This window comes from Anomaloglossus baeobatrachus, chromosome 11 (assembly GCF_048569485.1).
Source record: "Anomaloglossus baeobatrachus isolate aAnoBae1 chromosome 11, aAnoBae1.hap1, whole genome shotgun sequence".
Classification (NCBI taxonomy): domain Eukaryota; kingdom Metazoa; phylum Chordata; class Amphibia; order Anura; family Aromobatidae; genus Anomaloglossus; species Anomaloglossus baeobatrachus.
Window position 1 is genome coordinate 60,400,757 of NC_134363.1, and position 21,610 is coordinate 60,422,366.

Below are 21,610 nucleotides of genomic sequence, written 5' to 3' on the forward strand. Positions count from 1 at the left end.
CTGGGACCTGGGCTGCCTTTTATCCGCAGTTGCCTCTTTTGGCGACATTGAAGCGGTTATATATAGGTTACATGTATGTGTGCTTCAATATGGTTCTGCTTTTAATTTTTTTTATCTAGGAGGCCACATGGCACTTGAAATACATAATATAGAGTAGGACCCCCCTATTGAGATTTGCCGTAAAGTGGCAGGGCTGGCTCAAAGAATTGATAAGTTATTTGCTAAAAATCTCATTTTGTAATTATAGTATAGTTGGAATAAATCTGTTAATTTGCACTTTTATGTGATGCATGCCACTCTCAGATCATGCTGGCTCTTCTCTCTCACTTTTACAGTAAAGAGTAGTTATAGAACTATTTGCCAGAGAAAGTTGTCATAGTAAATAAAGAAAAAGTTTAAAGCGGCCTGGATGACCTTCTTTTAGGCCTCCAACCCACATCCGTTAAAAGCACCCACGTCCGCGAGACACGTATTTTCCCTGCGTGTTGCATGTGGTAAGTACGTGTATCGGGTACGTGCGGTCCACGTGTGTTCTCCGTGTGCTATCCGCGATAGCACGCGGAGCACTGGTAATTTACATACTCACGTGGTCCTCGCTGCTGTCCAGGGTTCTGATCTTTGGCTCCAGCCCCGCCCACTCCCCGCTGATGCTGCTTCCAGCCGAGCGGAGGGGCGGAGATTAGCGCCTGTGACAGCACGCCCACCTCCTTTACACGCTCATAACGAGCGGCGCAGGCAGGAACATTTTGCAGCGGAAGAATCTGCAGGGCTGGTTGAGGTGAGTATGTGTTTTTTTTATTTTTAAATTAATGACACGTGTTCTCCGGCGCGTGTCACATGGAATCGCATCCACACTACATCCGTGTGGTACGGGTGCAGGCCGTGTGACACCCATGCTGCCGGAGAATACGTGGACATGTCAGCGTGAGAAAATCACGGACGCACGTAAGTACGGAACGGACACACGTTCCGTTCCAAAATACTTACGTGTGTCCAAACAATAATGAAAACATAGGTCCTCATGTCTCCGTGCCGCCGGTACGTGAAAAAACTGCCAAACACGTACCGGCGGCCCGGATATGTGTCTTAGGCCTTAAGTAGCAGAAAAAAGTTGGATGATTGAGCACCAAATAAAAGCACTAAATCTTTATTCAATATTCCATAGAAAATGTGATTAAAATAGAATAATGGCAGGCACACAATGCCCCCGCCTTACGCGTTTCGGACAGGTTGGATACTACCAATGATGATCACCCAACTTGGTTAAATTAGAAGGGTTCTTTTAAATGTGGGAGTGTTAAATGCAACCTCTGTAAATATATACGTAAAAGTGATTGTTTTTTCAGCAATGACAATAAGATATAATAAGTCTTATATAAGCCGTAATTCTACACAGGTTGTATGTATGGCTAATTGCACGGGATGTAGAAAATAGTACATAGGTTGCACTACATGCTCTTTTTTTCATGTGACAATTTTTTTTTGTTTGTTGGAATTAATAAATATTATATTAACTGAATGCGTGTTTTACATATGGTCAATGAACTGCTATGTTCACTTTTTTTCTTTTTTTTTTTTAGTGAGTATATAAGGTATTAATTGTGATACAAATATTTATTAGGTGAGTTGAGTTGTGTGTTTTGTCATTTCCGGAATAGTGAGTGCATATATTTTTAGATCCTTTTTCTTTCTATGTATGATGCCCATGAGTAAGGACATACGTGCGGCGAAACGTATAAGCCGGGGTAACTGGGTGCCCAGGATCATTCCATTTTAATTCAATTTTTTATGGACTATTTAATAAAGATTTATTGCTTTTATTTGTTGCTGGATCATCCAACACCTTTTTTTTTTTTTTTTACTACCGGCTGTGGATACCAGTCCATAGGATCCGAGCACCGTTCTCCTCATTTGTAAAATATACAGTCAGTGCCAGAAATATTTGGACAGTGACACAAGTTTTGTTATTTTAGCTGTTTACAAAAACATGTTCAGAAATACAAGTATATATATAATATGGGCTGAAAGTGCACACTCCCAGCTGCAATATGAGAGTTTTCACATCCAAATCGGAGAAAGGGTTTAGGAATCATAGCTCTGTAATGCATAGCCTCCTCTTTTTCAAAGGACCAAAAGTAATTGGACAAGGGACTCTAAGGGCTGCAATTAACTCTGACGGCATCTCCCTTGTTAACCTGTAATCAATGAAGTAGTTAAAAGGTCTGGGGTTGATTACAGGTGTGTGGTTTTGCATTTGGAAGCTGTTGCTGTGACCAGACAACATGCGGTCTAAGGAACTCTCAATTGAGGTGAAGCAGAACATCCTGAGGCTGAAAAAAAAGAAAAAATCCATCAGAGATAGCAGACATGCTTGGAGTAGCAAAATCAACAGTCGGGTACATTTTGAGAAAAAAGGAATTGACTGGTGAGCTTGGGAACTCAAAAAGGCCTGGGCGTCCACGGATGACAACAGTGGTTGATGATCGCCGCATACTTTCTTTGGTGAAGAAGAACCCGTTCACAACATCAACTGAAGTCCAGAACACTCTCAGTGAAGTAGGTGTATCTGTCTCTAAGTCAACAGTAAAGAGAAGACTCCATGAAAGTAAATACAAAGGGTTCACATCTAGATGCAAACCATTCATCAATTCCAAAAATAGACAGGCCAGAGTTAAATTTGCTGAAAAACACCTCATGAAGCCAGCTCAGTTCTGGAAAAGTATTCTATGGACAGATGAGACAAAGATCAACCTGTACCAGAATGATGGGAAGAAAAAAGTTTGGAGAAGAAAGGGAACGGCACATGATCCAAGGCACACCGCATCCTCTGTAAAACATGGTGGATGCAACGTGATGGCATGGGAATGCATGGCTTTCAATGGCACTGGGTCACTTGTGTTTATTGATGACATAACAGCAGGCAAGAGTAGCCGGATGAATTCTGAAGTGTACCGGGATATACTTTCAGCCCAGATTCAGCCAAATGCCGCAAAGTTGATCGGACGGCGCTTCATAATACAGATGGACAATGACCCCAAGCATACAGCCAAAGCTACCCAGGAGTTCATGAGTGCAAAAAAGTGGAACATTCTGCAATGGCCAAGTCAATCACCAGATCTTAACCCAATTGAGCATGCATTTCACTTGCTCAAATCCAGACTTAAGACGGAAAGACCCACAAACAAGCAAGACCTGAAGGCTGCGGCTGTAAAGGCCTGGCAAAGCATTAAGGAGGAGGAAACCCAGCGTTTGGTGATGTCCATGGGTTCCAGACTTAAGGCAGTGATTGCCTCCAAAGGATTCGCAACAAAATATTGAAAATAAAAATATTTTGTTTGGGTTTGGTTTATTTGTCCAATTACTTTTGACCTCCTAAAATGTGGAGTGTTTGTAAAGAAATGTGTACAATTCCTACAATTTCTATCAGATATTTTTGTTCAAACCTTCAAATTAAACGTTACAATCTGCACTTGAATTCTGTTGTAGAGATTTCATTTCAAATCCAATGTGGTGGCATGCAGAGCCCAACTCGCGAAAATTGTGTCACTGTCCAAATATTTCTGGACCTAACTGTAGTGATCTGATATTGTAATCCCTTTTTTATTTTAAGTCATTATATTACACGTAATGTGAGCTACATTCTGGGGACGAGTCATTAAAATTAGCTAGGAGGAGATTTATATAGCATTGTCAGCTATTTCATACTTTTTTGTTTTTGCATAAAAGTGGACCTGTCAGGTCCAATATGCACAGAGAACCATGGGCAGTTCTGGGTGTATATTGCTAATCCTTGTCTAACAGTCCCTGTATACACTAGCATAGATAAAGAGATCTTTAGAAAAAATATTTCTAAAGATCCTTTATGATATGCTAAATGAGGCCAGGGACTAGTCACAAGGGCATTAGTTCCCTCGACTAGTCCGCCCTCTTAGCATGTTAGCACGCCTACATGGGTATGCTAACATGCTGTTCATTGCCCAGCGTCATCAGCAGTGATGTGCGTACCTCTGTCTGTTGTCACTGCGTCAGACACCGGGTTTAGGGTCAGTGCACATGATTAGAAGTCCCCGCACTTCCGGTCATGCGCACTATGAAGCCAGGTGTACGCGTCCCAGCTTCATAGAGGTCTAGTGCGCATGACCGGAAGTGTCGGGGACTTCTGATCATGTGCACTGACCCTAAACCCGGTGTTTGAGGCAGTGACAACGGGCACATGTATGCACATCACTGCCGATGACGCTGTGCATTGAATAGCATGATAGCACACTCCCGAGGGCGGACTGGTCGGGGAAAATAACGCTCTTGCGACTAGCTCCTGTGGGCATGCTAACATGCTGAGAGGGCGGACTAGTCGAGGATTAGACCTATGCACCCAGAACTGCTCATGGTTCTGGATGCATATTGGACCTGACAGATTCCCTTTAACCCTAATAAACACTGTAGGATATTAGGTGGATTGTAAAGACATGTGAATGGTGTGAAAGGATGAACATGAGGGAAATTTTACAAATCAATCAATGAACATCACGTACACGTCTCATGGAGAAGTCTCGGATTGTCCATTCGGACAAAATGGTTTCTGACGTAACGGTGACTGCTATGTCTCCATAAGTGCAGGGGGTATAATCCAGCGGCCAGTAGTGTTCACATTTTGCCTAAAAAAGAAGAAAAATGAAAAAAAATTAATGAGCATTGTTGGTGAAATATGTGAAAGCAACACAACATTACAGCCACATAGGCTCGTTAACATGCTACAATTACGGTCTGCAGAACCGGGCTCCTAGCCCATGCTCTACTACTATGTGGAACCGGAAAAGGATCGGCATTACAGGGGGAAATTATTGGGGTGCAAAGCAGAGGTTGCAGTCACGTCTAGACCCTGGGGACTTGTGGTGATGCTAGGTCCTGGTGGCTAGTGGTAGTGCAATGAATAATATATGAAGATTTGGGGCTCCAAGGACCAGACTACATGAGGCTTGTTTGCACCTTCCACCTTACATAGTAGTGAATGCCTGTGAAGTGTTGAATCTTGTATGGATTTTGATGACAACAAACTGAGGTGCTGACTATATTATATAAACCACTGATCCTGAAAATTAAAAGTTTCCTAAATTAATTGAGGCTGAGAAATGTTTTACTTAAAAATTTGCACCAGGGTCAATTTAAAAGGAAATCAGTCACCACCGAATCTGAGAACAGCATGATGTAGGGACAGAGCCCCTGATTCTAGCAATGTGTCACTTACTGGGCTATGTGCTGTAGTTTTGATTTTATCAGAAAAGATTAATCACTAGAGGACTAGTAAACCTGCTGCCATGTAGACCTCCATATGTGCTCTGTGTAGCCCCACCTCCACTACTCACTGGTCGTTTTCTGCCTATGCACAGTGTACATATCCAATCAGTGATAAAGGTGGAGTCGTACAGAGCTCAGCATTCCATAACTGTAGATCTTCAGCAGATAAAACATTGACTTTATCAAAATAGCAGCAAGCAACCCAGTAGGTGACACATCACAGGAATCAGGGTCTCTGCCCCTACACTATTCTGCTTTCAGATGGTAACACCTAAGGAACTAAAAGTCCAATAATCACATTTATTTGCACTATATGGTGCCTTAAGGGACAGTGATGCTTTAAATATCTGGTTTTGTGACTAATGACCTACCCGACCATTCTCCATGCAGTTGGTCAGCATTACTATAGTGTTGACTTGATGCTCCCAAACCATCCTCCAGAAGTCAGCAGTGGTATTCGCTAAGGGACCCTGGCTGGCTATGAATTCTTTGGTCGAGTTGTAACCCTGCAGATAAATATATTTTCTGAGTAATTTTTACAATTAAACACGTCATCTTGTTACATTTAGAAGATGGAAAGAAGATGCAATACGGTGAATGAACGACCACAAACAAATACAAAGAACATGACCATGAGCAATAAAAACTGCAGTACAAGTCTATAGCGGGCACTTACCGGCATGTAGTTGGCATTGATGTAATCAGAACTAGCCGTTCCATTTATAACAGACAGTTTAACTCTAGAATGGTCGTCTGGAAAGGAAGATCAAGTGATAAAATAATTAGAAATGACGATTGGAGTCTCGCAACTTCTGAGCGTTCTTGGCACCTTACATTCTCTAAACTCACTGATTGTCTAGATGTTCTCAATCTTTATATAAGCCCCAATTTTTAGGACTGCAGATGGGAGGTGTGAAGGGGGAACAAGGTATTTGCTTAAACATCTTGGTAGACAGACAGTCCTGTGGTGTCTGGCTGTAGAAGGTCGCAGCATTTATCTCCATCCACTGCTCTCTGACATTCTATTCTTCCTGCTGTGGTGTAAATGGCATCTTATGTATAGTCTCTGCTTAGAGTTAATCCCTTTCCTTTTAGGACCCTGCCAATATCCTCACCTTTCAGCTGTTAATCATCATCCCTTCCCCTTGTGTCCTTAAATACTCACATTTCCCCTTGGTGTTTGCTGGTGATAGAGTTAAACTCCTATAGGACTTGAGTGTAAACAGTCAGCTTGTAATCATCTGGAGAAATATGGTTGTGTGTTGCTGTTTCTCTCCCTGAGTCTTCTTGGAGAGAAGTTATTTGTTCACTTCCCCCTTTTTGTGCCTCCTGTGGCCCCTAAAGAGCTTAGTGGGGTTGACTAAGCGCTCATCCCATCCATTCTTTACCTAGGGCCCAGTTCAGGGTCAGCCAGGGACAGGTATCTTGCTCAGCACATACGTGAGGACCCTATCAGGGGAGCCAGGGGCTAGCGGAAGGTTGGATCCAGGGTCATCATCTCCCCCCTTCCCTAGACACAGGGTTTCCCTCTTCCCTTCCCTCCCTTTTCGCTTGGTATTTCCCCACACTTCTTGGCGGTCAGTTAATAGCCTGTTTATATGGACCACCCAGAATTCTATACACAAAGGATAATCATTTATATGACAGTCCATCATCGTTATCAGCAACACAATCTTTTTTAACAAAGAATGTGCTGCCGAACATGTTGGATAATTCATGCCACTTGGGTGATGGCCGGCATGGTTATACAAGCCTACAATCGGCATTTTATTGAATACGCTTTTCCGATTATGAACCCATCAAAATGGTATCTTATGTATCTTCTCTGCTTAGAGTTAATCCCTTTCCTTTTAGGACCCTCTGGATATCCTCACCTTTCAGCTGTTAATCATCATCACTTCCCCTGGTGTCCTTAAATACATTTTCCCTTGGTGTTTGCTGGTGATAGAGTTAAACTCCTATATGACTTGAGTGTAAGCAGTCGGCTTGTAATCATATGGAGAAATATGCTTGTGTGTGGCTGTTTCTTTCCTCGAGTCTTCTTGGAGATAACTTATTTGTTCACTTCCCCCTGTTTGTGCCCCCTGTGTCTTCTAAAGGGCATAGTGGGGCTGACTAAGCACTGGCTAAACCCTTTTGAAATAAAGTAGTAATTTTTTTCCATTATACTTGTATTATTTCTGTATTCCAAGATGATCAGTTCATGTATACTAATCAATACTCACTAATTATTAATCACTAGAATGTCTCTCTCTTTACTTACATGGTAGGACATTGGTAAAACGGTTCTTGACCTTGTTGTCTGGCAGGTCAGCTGCTCTTTTAGACTGAGTAGTTCCAACCGGGTTAAGTGCCTAGTGGAAAACATATAAGATGTTCTACTATAAAACATCCTCAAAATTAAAGGAGGCTACAAAACCATTGCAGATAAAGATATCGGAGGAATCGTAGATTTCTTTGAGTCTTCACCATTATGCCATGAAAATTAACATGGTTCAATACATAGAATCTCGCAGAAATGTATGTGCCATAATTTCATTTTTAGGGTGGAATCTCCTCGTCTGCCATGTGATACAGATGTAGCCAAGTTTGACTTGATAAATAATGCATCATGTTGATAACTTGTCACAGAAGGTTAAATCGCTTAGAGGGACTTTTGCACAAAGAACATTTTAATCAATAGATCTTGGAATAGTAAAACGTTCCAGAATTGGAGGAGTTCATTTTTTTTCCTGTGCGGAGATAACCTTATAAATGTCCCCTTACTGTGTACTGCATAATGACCATTTTGGAACATGGTGTGAACATAACACAACCCCTGGGAAATTAAACAAAACAGACTATTCAGCTAGAACCAGTTGTGATCCCATGCTGTCCTATCTGTGAGGTAATACATTTCCTTGCCTATTTAAAACCGAGCAGGGAAATGTGTTACCTCACAGAAAGCAGCATATTCAATCTCATAGTATTCTGCCTTTATACTCTTTTCTTTCCTCCACTAGACAGCAGCTGTGATAAGTGCCAACCATGTTTCTAGACACACAAAAAAAAACCTAACAAATACTCTCTCGTTTTTTGTTTTTTCCACTCTTTAGATCCATCTACACGGGTTAAAGGGGACTTTTTACTGGATTCTTTAATTTAAACTGAAAACCTCCTCTAATTGGTGTTACTCCACTGATTGTGGAACATTTATTCTTTTTCTTCTATGACCCTCCATTCCAAAGTTATGCCCTTGACAATAAAGAAGCATTTTCCCTTCAAGAACTGGGTGTATATCATAGAACCACTGTGGGCGTGGCCATGTTTTGATTGGCCAGTATCACAGAGGTGAAAAAGCAAATGTTCTATGGTACACACCCACTGTTGGATAAAGTGAAGATTTCTACCATTATTACAAGGGGCATAATTTTGGAACGGAGGGGCGCAGAAGAAAAATAAAAACTGTTCCAGGATCTGTGGTGATTGCAGGAGGTATTCCTTTGTGTTAGAAATAATAAATCTGAATGGACAATACCTGATACTCTTCTGCAAATCCAAAATCACTGTCCGCATGGTTCTTTTCATAATGTTGCTTGAAGTTGTGTTTTGGAATTGAATGATGATATCTGAAAAAAAATCCAAAACAAGGTGAGAAGGACGCATGGAGGTAATTTCTGCTCATCACATGCTATTGCTCAGTGTTCTTTATGTTTGATCACCTGCTTAGTACAAGAACCATGCCGTAAATACTGTGCTTCTCCGAAAATAAGCCCTACCCCAAAAATAAGCCCTATCATGAATTTTTAGCATTTTCGGCGTATGGCTTAAATATAAGCACAACCCCAAAAATAAGCCCTACCGCATTTTTCATGACAAAAAAAAATAGTATGACAGTGTTTTATTTTTGGGGATCACTGACCACATTAGATACTAACTTAGGGATGTCTTTTCTATTGTGAAAATGTAAGATCTCCTTCCATGTTCGTCAACTATATTATAAGGGCACTAAGGGGTACTTTGCACGCTGCGACATCGCTACTGCGATATCGTCGGGGTTAAATCGAAAATGACGCACATCCGGCGCCGGTAACGACGTCGCAACGTGTAAAGCCTAGATGCAACAAACAATCGCAAAAGCGTCATAAATCGGTGATCTGTGTAGCATCGGACATTTTCATAATGTCGCACCAATAGGAGATATGATGATGTTCCTCGTTCCTGCGGCAGCACAGATCGCTGTGTGTGAAGCCCGTGGAGCGAGGAACATCTCCTTACCTGCCTCCACCGCCAATGTGGAAGGAAGGAGGTGGGCGGGATTTTTACGTCCCGCTCATCTCCACCCCTCCGCTTCTATTGGCCGCCTGCCGTGTGACGTCGCTGTGACGCCGCATGACCCGCCCCCTTAGGAAGGAGGCAGGTCGCCAGCTAGAGCGACGTCGCAGGGCAGGTAAGCCGATAATGTTCGCTACGACAGCTATCACAAGATATCGCATGTGCGACGGGGACTATCGCGCTCGGCATTGCTAGCATCGGCTAGCGATGTTGCAGCGTGCAACGTAGCCATTTGTGGTAATTTTGGCAGCCCAAGATTTCATTAAAGAATATTTGACAAAAGGATCATAAAACAGAAGACGGTATGGAGCGCTTTCATAGATACAGACCCTATCGGTTATTTAAGAGAGAAGCCTCTAGATCCGGTTGGCATCATCCTCCTACGGTTGACCATGCAATAGTTGATAAAGGCCAAACAGTTATTCCTAAAGACCCCTAATACACATGTAGGATTGTTTCAGCCAAGAAAGGGGAATATGATGCTGACAAAGTATCCCTCTTGAGAACAAAGTATTGGATATGTTGAAATTCAACATACCCATTCATTTTTCCTACTACAAACGCAGAAGGAACATCAGGCAAACATCTGATACAAGTTAGATTAGGTTACTTTAGTCTCATGTGTGGCCATCCTTACACTCACGGTAGGTAGTGACTATGTGTAATGTATCTTCCCAGAATTGGCAGTATAGCATTAACAAATAAAAGGAATACCTTACTACCAAACATCCTATAATAAATAAGTCCCAAATATAACCCTCCGCTTACCTTCTTGATTGAAGACCATGGTCAGAAAAGCTTTCATGAGTACCTTTTGACCTAGGAAAGAAAATAAAGTGCTAAAAATGTAATCTCTAACTCTTTAGGATGCAGCTATTATGGACCATAGGAAACTGATTTTTTTTTTTTATTACCCTGTTCCTGTATTTAGAACTAATACTGTGACAGGGGGGGACATTTTTTTGTATTTTTTTTTACATCTCAGCTATTTTTTTTCATTCACATTTGTGGGTCCCACTAGAAGACTTGAAGCTGGTTAGGCCTGATAGCTCATATAATACAGCGCACTACTAATGTGTCACAGTGTAGTATGCATAACATCATAAAGCTTAGAGGCATACTAATAATATTATATTACAGGCAACTTATTATACCATTAGTCTATGATGAGCACCATGATGGCAGCCAGGTGACCTTCGTAAGGCCCTTGGCTGCCACGACAATGCACTAGTTCCGCCACACTCACTGGTACAGGTGTGTCACTTGTGACAGACAGTCATGCGGGTTCTGGCCATAGAAGGTCACAGCAATTGGCTGTGCAGAATGCTCCCTTACTTTCCATTGTTCCTGTTGCGAGTATTCATTGGTATAGGTAGCTTTCCTGCTGGATTCATCTTTCTCCCTTTTGGACCCAGCAGGAGCTCGACTTCCACCTAGCTGTTGATCCTCAGTATTCCCTTTGTGTTTAAATACCCCTTCCTTCCTTGGACTGGTACTGGTGATACTTTCAGTTCCTACAAGCAGAGGTTGCAAGCAGGTGGCTTGTACTTCTCTGTGGTATCATTGCTGAAAGTGTGGCGCCCCAGGATCTGGTTGCCACAACCGTGTTGCTCCCTCAAAAGGGTTAATACTGAGCTTGGAGGTAATTGGGGAAATCATTGGCCAGTAAGTACCAACATCCAACGCAGTTTCTCCCTCAGGCCAGCAGAGGGAGCTCTGAACCTGGAGTTCCAGGGAGCATTCCTCAAGCCTGACCTGAGGGAGGAGTTAGTGTTCAGTCTGTTAGGGAAGTTTGGAGAGTGAAGACGCAGAGTAGTGCTGTCCTGTGGACTGAGGCCTGGAGCTGGAATAGCTTGGCCCAGTAAAGCAGGATTGGCAGAGAGGCACAGAAGAGAATTAGACATCGGAGTCTGTGGTTGCCAGGGTGTGAAACCCTTCCCTGGTAGCCAAATCCAAAGGGCAGGAGAGCTGCAAGCCCCTGGCCCCTAAGCAACCTGAAGGTACAGCTGCATCACCAGGGCCCGGTGTGGACTCCAGCACAGAAGCACCAGAGAGGGCCTGCGCTACACCGCAACTACATCGACACTTACAAGCACCAACTGTTGCCCCGGGGCACCGCTCCACCTGTGGGGAGCAGGACCATCCAAGCTGCCATTCCACCAGCCCCGGAGGCTCCATACAGCAGTGGCGGCGTAATAGCCGCAAACCACAGGTGGCGTCACGAATATAAACTATAATCACTCCCACTGAAGCCATATCAATTGACTCCCGCCAGGGTCACAGAGTTGGGCCCCGCCACCACTGACGACCCCCAGACTAGTCCGGCCCGGCACCGGGTATCCCATAGCCCTGGGGTGGGCTAGTCAACTTTGGCGTCACTAACAGGATTTCGTGCCCGGACCCACCGGGTACTGTGCGCCTGAAGACTGTTTTACTGTTGGAAAACTGCCGCCGCCATTACCGCTTGCAAAGCGCGGGAAGAAGGGGGGCGTGCCCGAAAAAGAGCGCAAAGAGAGCGCGCCAGCAGAGCGGAGAGCCGTTAACCCCGCACGACTCTGAAGAGATTTTGAAAAGAGAGCGGAGCCTGGTAAGGTCCACTAAGGGGGAAGGAAGATGTCAGATTCAGAGGGAGAACAGGTGGCTGTCATAGCTCAAGACGCAGCAGCACCGGCCAATGTGATCCCGGTCGCAGTCGCCCCAGCCCCCGGTGCCGCTCCTGTAATGCCGCTCACCATGCCATACCTCCCGGGAGCAGACTGGCTACCGCAGTATTCCGGGGAGTCACATACCCTGAGCGACTTCAGAGAAAGGCTGCACAGCTTGTTTAGAGTGTACCCTCTAACTGAGAGCCAGAAAGTGAGCATAATAATAGGAAAGTTAGCTGGCGCAGCCCAGCGTGAAGGAAGTGTGGGGCCCCGAGGTGCGGTGTCGGTGCAGCTGTGCATTACCTTCAGGGACTCCACGCGGCTGGATCTTGTCTGGTCACAGGTAGGAAACCTTCTTTTAGGATTGTCGTGACGCCACTCTCAGAATTGCGATCAATGGGGACCGCCACTGCAGATTAAGGGATGCCTGGGGCTGATGGTGGGTGCAGTCAGTTGTAATAGCCTCCTGAGAGTGAGGCAAGCCCCAGGGCCCTGTGTAAGTGTGTGGAACCACAAGGGGCAGAATAACTCAACACAAGCAGAATGTCTTTCAGGGGTTTTACTCACTTTAGGTGGCAGGGTGAGTAACCCGGGCGTAGCTGGGATGAACCAGGCTGGAACCAGGCGTCCTTCAGGCTGACTTGTGAGGGTGGCTACTGACTCGCCTTCCTTAGCCCTTCTGTTGTTTGTGGTAACCCCGACTTGCAGTCCCTATGGGGGTCACCCAGGGAAGTTACTGCTCCCCTCGTTTCGGCCCGTTTGCTTGTAGCCTGGACCAGGTCACTCCGGCTGCTTGCCTCCTGTGAACTATGGGCCCTCACTTTGCTACGTGGCTGCGGACTCTGTGGTGTTGTCTTGGGGGTTTGAAGTGCCCCCTCAAGCAGGTTTGGCAAAGGACAGGTGGATCTATCCCTGCACTGGGACCTGTTACCCCTGCGGGCCTGGTACCTCCCTAGCAGTCCTCTTACTCTCCACTCCGTTGCTCTCTCTTTAGCCTTGTGTGGATTTCAGACGGCACCACTAGGTGACCGTTCTCCCCCGTCAGTAGTCACTGCGCGTACGTTGTCAGAATTGTGTAGAGCTGCAGGGTCTGCTTCTGCCCTCCCCGCACTCCACCACTCAACTGCCTGGCTCACTGTTCCCTCCTCTCCTGTTCTTGCCTACGTCACCTAGCAACCAGGCTCTCTACCACACCCCTTGAGTGGAGATGGAGGCTTCGCCCCCTCCTGGTATCCCCAGGGGTCCTCCCAAAGGTACATGTGTGAGACCTGATCACTATGCGCCTGTGTAGTCACACCTCGGTCAGCCTTCTGGATTACCTGTTTTGTACTGTCCCCAGCATGGGTGCAGTACTCAGTGGTGCCTGACCAGGTCAGGGGCGCCACATAAAGTCCTGTCCTGACACTGATAAAGGGACAGTCACCCAGATACTGGCCAAGTTAAAGAGTACTTTTGACACCCGCACTGCAGCAGAAATAAAAATGAGATTCTTTGGGTGCAAACAACGGGCCACAGACAGCATACGGGACTATGCCTTAAACCTGCAAGAGGCCCTAAGAGCAATTAAACAGGTGGACCCAGAGAGTGTACGTGAAGAAGAGAAACTCCTAACCGAGCAGTTTATAGAAGGGCTCCTGTCAGACGCCCACAGGACCCAGCTGCGTATCAAGTGGGGCGGGTGGAATTGCCATGTCAGGGGATGATAATTGTAGATATTGATCGCAAAGAATCTAACCCACTGCTAACAATTGGTACAAATGTAATGGAAAATTGTTTCGCCAAAGTGATGATTTTGTTGCAGCAGGCATCCGAAAATGCCAGCTCCGGGCAGCAGCGTGCCCTACAGAGGGAGATAAGAGCCCTGATGAGAAGGCAGCAGGTAGAGCTGGCCGGAGGAGAAATTGGCAGTGTAAGGGTAAGTGACCCTCTCCCCATTGCAATTCCCCCAAAAAGTGAAATGTTGATATGGTGTCGGGCAGCAATAGGCCTCAAGGGTCAAGATTACCAGGCCCTGGTGGAACCTGTGTATTCAGAAAGTAGGCCTGGTGTCCTGATAGCCAGAGGGGTAGCAGACGTCCGCAAGGGAAGAGTGCCCGTCCGCGTCCTGAATTGTGGAGAGGAGGAAGCCAAATTGCCCCGGTACGCCACTGTAGCAAAACTGTACACTGTCAGTAACAATACCATCAAAGCAGTGGAACCCTTGATCCCGTCCGACCAGGCAGAAGACAATGGCTCCAAGGGACAGCTGGAGGATTGGTGCCAAAAATTACATGTGGGCACCGACTCCACCCCCTCACACCAAAAGCATGGGGTTTACCGGGTGGTACAGGAATACGAACAGGTCTTCAGTAGAGATGAGCGAATCGGTCGCGGTTCGGCTCGAGGTCGGTTCGCCGAACGGAGCTCCCGTTCGAGTTCGGTTCGTCGAACGTTCGACGAACCGAACTCGAACTGCATAGGAAACAATGGCAGGCAATCTCAAACACATAAAAACACCTAGAAAACACCCTCAAAGGTGTCCAAAAGGTGAGAAACAACTCACAACACAACACAAACACATGGGAAAGTGACAAGGACAAATTCTCATGCGAAAACAAAACAGCGTTATGAGGAAAAAGAGGACGAGACACAGATATAGGCATGGCATGCCCTTCTAAAATCACGTAAAACACCGCAAGGTGACTCCAAGCGGAGTCTCCCTTTTTTCCAAAAATTGGGCCACACAGACACCCCTTCAGTGGCAGCACTTGTGACCCAGTTGTACACTTCACAGCTAGATTTGAATCAAGCACATTCAAAAATACGCCATACTTAACCGTCCCCAGGATGACACCGGGGTAGGTAGCAAACTCTTTCCTGATCCCAGCTCTGTTCATGTTGGATCATTTTTAAAAAACACAGCAAGCAAGGGTTACTCCAAGCGGAGTCTCTCTTTTTTTCCAAAAATTGTGCCCCACACACACCCACCCATTCAGTGGCAGCACTTGTGCCCTAGTTGTACACTTCACAGCTAGATTTGCATCAAGCACATTCGAAAATATGCCATACTTAACCGTCCCCAGTATGGCACCGGGGTAGGTAGCAAACTCTTTCCTGATCCCAGCTCTGTTCATCTTGGATCATTTTTAAAAAACACAGCAAGCAAGGGTTACTCCAAGCGGAGTCTCCCTTTTTTTCCAAAAATTGTGCCCCACACACACCCACCCAGTCAGTGGCAGCACTTGTGCTCTAGTTGTACACTTCACAGCTAGATTTGCATCAAGCACATTTGTCGCGGGCGGAGGAGGGGACGCCACGCTCTCCCACTACTCGGGTCCGGCTGCCGCGGCTGCTGCGGCCTGCCGCTGCTCGGTGGCTCGAGCGATGGGCCGGATCCCGGGGACTCGAGCGGCGCTCCTCGCCCGTGAGTGAAAAGGGGAATTGGTGTTTTGGGATAGTTTATTGTCCGTGACGCCACCCACGGTTGTGGTGATTTGTTAACACCACCGCTGCTCTGTATGGGGAGCCCGGGAGTGATGGTATGGAGCAGCCAGTTGTTGATGTGCCCTCCGTGGGTAGGGGTTGTGATGCTCCCGGGGCCCGGTGATGGGATTGGGATGGTGGACAGGCGGGTCTGGGGCCTGTGGAGGTGCAGGGGCGCAGGGGCAGTGCTGTGCCACACGGCACGGAGGTACTCACTCAGCCAGTAAACACGACACAGTTCTCGGTAAACAAACGGCTGGTTGGACGGGTCCCTCGGACGGTTCACGGTGCTGATGTTCCCTGCAGTTAGCGGTGACGGTCTCTTCCCTGCACCTATGTAAAGTCCTTTTGGTAGCGATGGGTTCCCACCGGTTACCCACTCCTCGGCTTCAAGCTGGGCCGAAGGAGCTCTACTCTTGCCCGCAGGCGCTGGCCCTGGGAAACTGGTGCCCTAGCGGTAGAGGGGTTTCCCCTTCACGGTTGGGCTGTTGCCTTCAATCGGGACTTGGTTGTTAGGAGACAGACGTCCCCTTCACTGACGGATTTGGCAAATTATGGCGACTCCTAGCCTTGCCGGGATCCGAAAGGCCCCTGCCCTGGTGCTGACTGTTCTTCGTATACTGCTCCGGTACCGCCGGGTCACCACCCGTCCGCGGTCCTTCCAGCAACCTCCGAGCAGTCCCCCTGCAGACTATCACCACCGTCTGCTGACCTTGCTGTCTCAGTCCGGGGCACACACCCGGACCAACTTCAGGCTTTACAAACCGTTTCTTTTCACTTTACTTCAGCTTCTCTCCTAAGCTCCTCTACCACTTCCTTCTACTTTCACTTCCCTAGCTTAACTCTGTTCTGACTGGTTCTCCCGCCTCCAGGGCTGTGAACTCCTCGGTGGGCGGAGCCAACCGCCTGGCCCACCCCCTGGTGTGGACATCAGCCCCTGGAGGAAGGCAACAAGGATTTTTGGGTTAGCTTGATGTACCTGCAGGGAATGTGGGGTGCGTGTGGTGTTGTGACCTGTGACCCCTGGCTTGCCCAGGGTGTCACACATTCAAAAATACGCCATACTTAACCGTCCCCAGGATGACTCCGGGGTAGGTAGCAAAGTCTTTCCTGATCCCAGCTCTGTTAATCTTGGATCATTTTTAAAAACAATGTAAGTAAGGGTTACTCCAAGCGGAGTCTCCCTTTTGTTTCCAAAAATTGTGCCCCACACACACCCACCCATTCAGTGGCAGAACTTGTGCTCTAGTTGTACACTTCACAGCTAGATTTGCATCAAGCACATTCCAAATCCACAAGCATTTACTCTCCCCAGGATGACACAGGGGTAGTAAATTCCTTGTGGATCCATGACTTGTTCATTTTGATGAACGTTAGTCTGTCCACATTGTCACTGGACAGACGCGTGCGCTTATCTGTCAGCACACACCCAGCAGCACTGAAGACACGTTCAGAGACAACGCTGGCAGCTGGACACGACAAAATCTCCAAGGCGTAACTGGAGAGCTCTGGCCATTTTTCTAGATTTGAAGCCCAAAATGAGCAAGGCTCCATTTGCAAAGTCATGGCATCGATGTTCATTTGGAGATACTCCTGTATCATCCTCTCCAGCCGTTGACTATGTGTCAGACTTGTTGTCTCTGGTGGCCTTGCAAAGGAGGGTCTAAAAAAATTATGAAAAGATTCCATAAAATTGCTGTTACCAGCACCAGATACAGTCCTACTGGTACGGATAGACTGTTGAAGATGACGAGACCGTCCCATGTTTGTCAAGTTACAACTGGGAGATTCCCTCCCTGCACCTGCACGGTTGTTTGGTGGAAAAGCTGAGCTAAGATCGAGTAACAGCTTCTGCTGATACTCCTGCATATATGTGCGTCCCTTTCTATGGCTGGAATTATGTCACAAAATTTGGACTTGTACCGGGGATCTAATAGTGTGGCAAGCCAGTAGTCATCATCACTTCTAATTTTGACAATACGAGGGTCATGTTGAAGGTAGTGGAACAAGAAGGCACTCATGTGTCTTGCGCAGCCATGCGGACCAAGTCCACGCTGTGTTTGTGGCATAGAGGTGCTAACCGTTCTTTCTTCCTCTGACATCTCCCCCCAACCTCTTTCAACTGAAATTTGACCAAGGTCTCCCTCATCCGCTGAGTCTTCCATGTCCATGGACAGTTCGTCCTCCATTTCTTCATGTTCTTCTGCACCTTCCTCAACATTTCGCCTGCTACTATGCGGCCTTGTTGATCCCTGTCCCCCATGGTCCCATGCCTGCCGCGTTGGTGATGATGAACGTCTGGACCTTGGTGATGTTGTTGTCCCTTGCGCATATGAATCCTCCTGTAGTTCCTCCCCTTCCTGTTGTCTCACCCCCTGACTCCGAATAGTGTTTAGCGTGTGCTCCAGCATGTAAATGACTGGAATTGTCATGCTGATAATGGCATTGTCAGCGCTAAACATATTCGTCGCCATGTCGAAACTGTGCAGAAAGGTGCATAGGTCCTTGATCGGAGACCACTCCATCAGGGTGATCTGCCCCACCTCTGCATCTCGTTGGCCCAGGCTATACGTCATGACGTATTGCACCAGGGCTCGGCGGTGCTGCCACATTCGCTGTAACATGTGGAGAGTCGAATTCCAGCGTGTCGCCACATCGCATTTCAGGCGATGAACCGGCAGGCCGAAAGACTTCTGGAGCGATGCAAGTCGCTCAGCTGCGGCGGTTAAACGGCGGAAGTGAGCAGACAGTTTTCGTGCCCTGGTCAGAAGGCCATCTAGGCCGGGATAGTGTGTTAAAAATTGCTGGACAACAAGGTTCAACACGTGAGCCATACAAGGCACGTGTGTCACCTTGCCCAGGCGAAGGGCCGCACCCAGGTTTGCAGCATTGTCGCACACGGCCTTACAAGGCTGCAGGTTGAGTGGAGACAACCATTTATTAAACTCTGACCGCAGAGCCGACCACAACTCCTCAGCTGTGTGACTCCTATTACCAAGACATGTCAAGCTAAAGACCGCCTGATGCCGTTGCGCTCTGCTGCCAGCATAGTAATGAGGGGTGCGTGATTCCTTCTGCGCAGTGAGAATGCTGGTGGCCTGACCAGGCAGGCTTGGGGCGGAGGTGGAGGACACAGATGAGGTGGAGGAGGCAGAAGCAGTGGCGGAACTTGGACAGACAGAGGATTGACACACAAGTCGTGGGGACGGCAAGACTTGTGCAGCAGACCCTTCACCATCTATCACCATAGTTACCCAGTGCCCAGTCAGCGACATGTAACGTCCCTGTCCATGCTTACTGGTCCAAGTATCGGTGGTGAAATGCACCCGTTCACACACAGAGTTTCTCAAGGAAGCGGTGATGTTGTGTGCGACATGCTGGTGTAGCGCGGGCACACCTTTCTTAGAGAAGTAGTGGCGACTAGGCATCTGGTACTGGGGCACAGCGACAGACATAAGGTCTCTAAAATCCTGTGTGTCCACTAGGCGGAAAGGCAGCATTTCGGTAGCCAAGAGCTTACAGAGGGATAGAGTCAACCTCTTAGCTTTGTCATGGGTCGCAGGAAATGGCCTTTTATTGGACCACATCTGAGGGACAGAGATCTGGCTGCTGTGTGTAGACGCTGTTGAGTAGGGTGTCCCTGGAAAAATGCAGGTTTGTGAGGAAAGTGCAGGCGGAGACATGATGTTGCCTTCATCCAACGTTGGTGCTAGCGATGTCTGAGAGAGCTGTACACACTCACTTGTTTCCCCTTCCAAACCAACTGACGACCTACCAAGCAAACTGCCTGTTGCGGTTACAGTGGTGGAAGTTGTGCGTGGAAAACCAGGTGTGACAGCTGTCCCCACAGTCCTAGAAGATGAAGAGCGCGCGGATGCACTGGAAGGGGCAGACCGTGGATGGTTCGCTCCGCTAGGCCGCATTGCAGCACGGTTAACTTCCCACTGGGACCTATGATATTTATTCATGTGACGATTCATGGAAGAAGTTGTCAAACTGCTGAGGTTTTGCCCTCTACTAACAGAATCACGACAAATTTTACACATCACATAATTTGGGCGATCTTTTTCTATGTCAAAAAAGGACCAGGCTAGGCAAGGCTTAGAGGGCATGCGACCTGCTGAGCCCCCCCGACTAGTGCTCAGAGGCAGAGTGGTGGCTGATGATGCAGTTGTAGACGTGCTACCAGTGCTCCGACTCTGTCCAGGAAGGCGCAAGGTAACTTCGTCGTCGGTTGCATCCTCCTCCACCGCCTCTGTTGACCTCCTCGAGTGCCTAACTGGGGGTTGACAGTAGGTGGGATCTAGAACTTCATCATCAATTGTTGTGTTTGCACTCCCCTCCCCCTCAGACCGAGCCTCTTCTTGCCCTGACCGAATATTTAAGTTGTCATCCCAATCTGGTATCTGCGTCTCATCATCATCAGTATGTTCCTCATTGTCTATAACCACAGGTGTTACAGTTTGTGAATAAGGGTCAACATTATGCTCAGAAACTTGGTCCTCACGGCCTGAATCAGAGTCACAAAGGTTCTGGGCATCACTGCAGACCATTTCCTGGTCTGTACTCACTGTAGCTTGGGAGCAGACCTCTGATTCCCAGGCTATAGTGTGACTGAACAGCTCTGCAGACTCAGCCATCTCAGTTCCACCATACTCTGCAGGGCTGATGGAGACTTCAGAGCTGGGAGAAAGCAAGTGTGATTGGGATGACAACTCAGAGGACTGGTGTTTTTTGGATGCGGTACTTGAGGTGGCTGAGAGGGCACTTGTTGGACCACTTGAGATCCATTCAAGCATTTTCCTTTTTTGGCCATCATCTACCTTTGTTCCTGTTGTTCGTGTCCGTAAAAAAGGGAGCACATCGGATTGTCCACGGTAAGTAGTAGACATCTTACTTTTGCTGGTAGATGGTCTATCTTCAGCAGATGATAATGGAGCTTTGCCACCTTCCCCATGGACAAACCCTTTTTTTCCTTTTCCACCACGCCTCTTCCCCTTTCCACCAGCATCTGTAATTTTGCCACTCATGTTGATTGCGACAAGATTGTGCACTGAAAATGTGGTAGTAAAAATTGAGAGGTGGTGTAGATTGCAGCGGTGGTCTAGCTTTATTAACAGCAGAATAAACAACAATAATTATCCCTGACAATGCAACTACGGCCCTTAAACTGGCAGCATAAATTAGAATTGCGTAGCAAAAATGGGCAGGTGGGTAGAATGCACGGGTGCTGTGGGTCAGTGGACAGCAAATGAACACTAACTTAGTATTCCAGACACTTTTAGGATGCAAGAAAAAGTGTCAGCTCTGTGGGGATACAAAATAGTGTGGCAAAAATGGGCAGCTGGGTAGAATGAACGGATGCTGTGGGTCAGTGGACAGCAAAGGAACAATAACTTAGTATTCCAGACACTTTTAGGATGCCAGAAAAAGTGTCAGCTCTTTGGGGAAATAAAATAGCGTGGGAAAAATGGGCAGGTGGGTAGAATGCACGGGTGCTGTGGGTCAGTGGACAGCAAAGGAAGCCTCACTTTTTATCCCTGCTAATGAAAAAATGCAGCAAGGGAATTGCCTGAGCTGAGGTAGCCAGACGCTGTTATCTAAAGCCCTACACAGCGTTTGCACGCGTTTGAGCCTCTCGAACACCCCCCAAAATCACTCAAACATGAAGTGGCGAACCTCAAGCCTCAAACATCACTCATCTCTAGCTATTACTCGCTGTTGAAAGGAAGTAGAGTGAGGATGACACATGGTATCTTTCATTGCTGGGGACAGGAATGAAGAAACATTTTGTGGCACAGTGCAGAGGAGGTGAGATAAAATTCAGAGTAGTGTTCATAATATTAGACAAGTGGGTGGAGCCTTAATTGCTAAGGTGAAGACTGCTGTTTATT

At 47.0% G+C, this 21,610-nt stretch overlaps 1 protein-coding gene across 1 annotated transcript in view; it reads right to left on the reverse strand.

Moving 5' to 3' along the window:
* The window catches only part of PTPRH (protein tyrosine phosphatase receptor type H), a 199,538-nt gene that overhangs the window by 6,226 nt on the left and 171,702 nt on the right, over positions 1–21,610 (reverse strand). Inside the window, exons 15-20 of the mRNA XM_075327496.1 lie at positions 10,378–10,428; positions 8,813–8,903; positions 7,559–7,649; positions 5,972–6,048; positions 5,667–5,801; positions 4,533–4,655 (exon numbers count right to left, since the gene is read on the reverse strand). Coding sequence (XP_075183611.1) covers positions 4,533–4,655; positions 5,667–5,801; positions 5,972–6,048; positions 7,559–7,649; positions 8,813–8,903; positions 10,378–10,428 — 568 coding nt within the window. The remainder of the gene's footprint in view (positions 1–4,532; positions 4,656–5,666; positions 5,802–5,971; positions 6,049–7,558; positions 7,650–8,812; positions 8,904–10,377; positions 10,429–21,610) is intronic.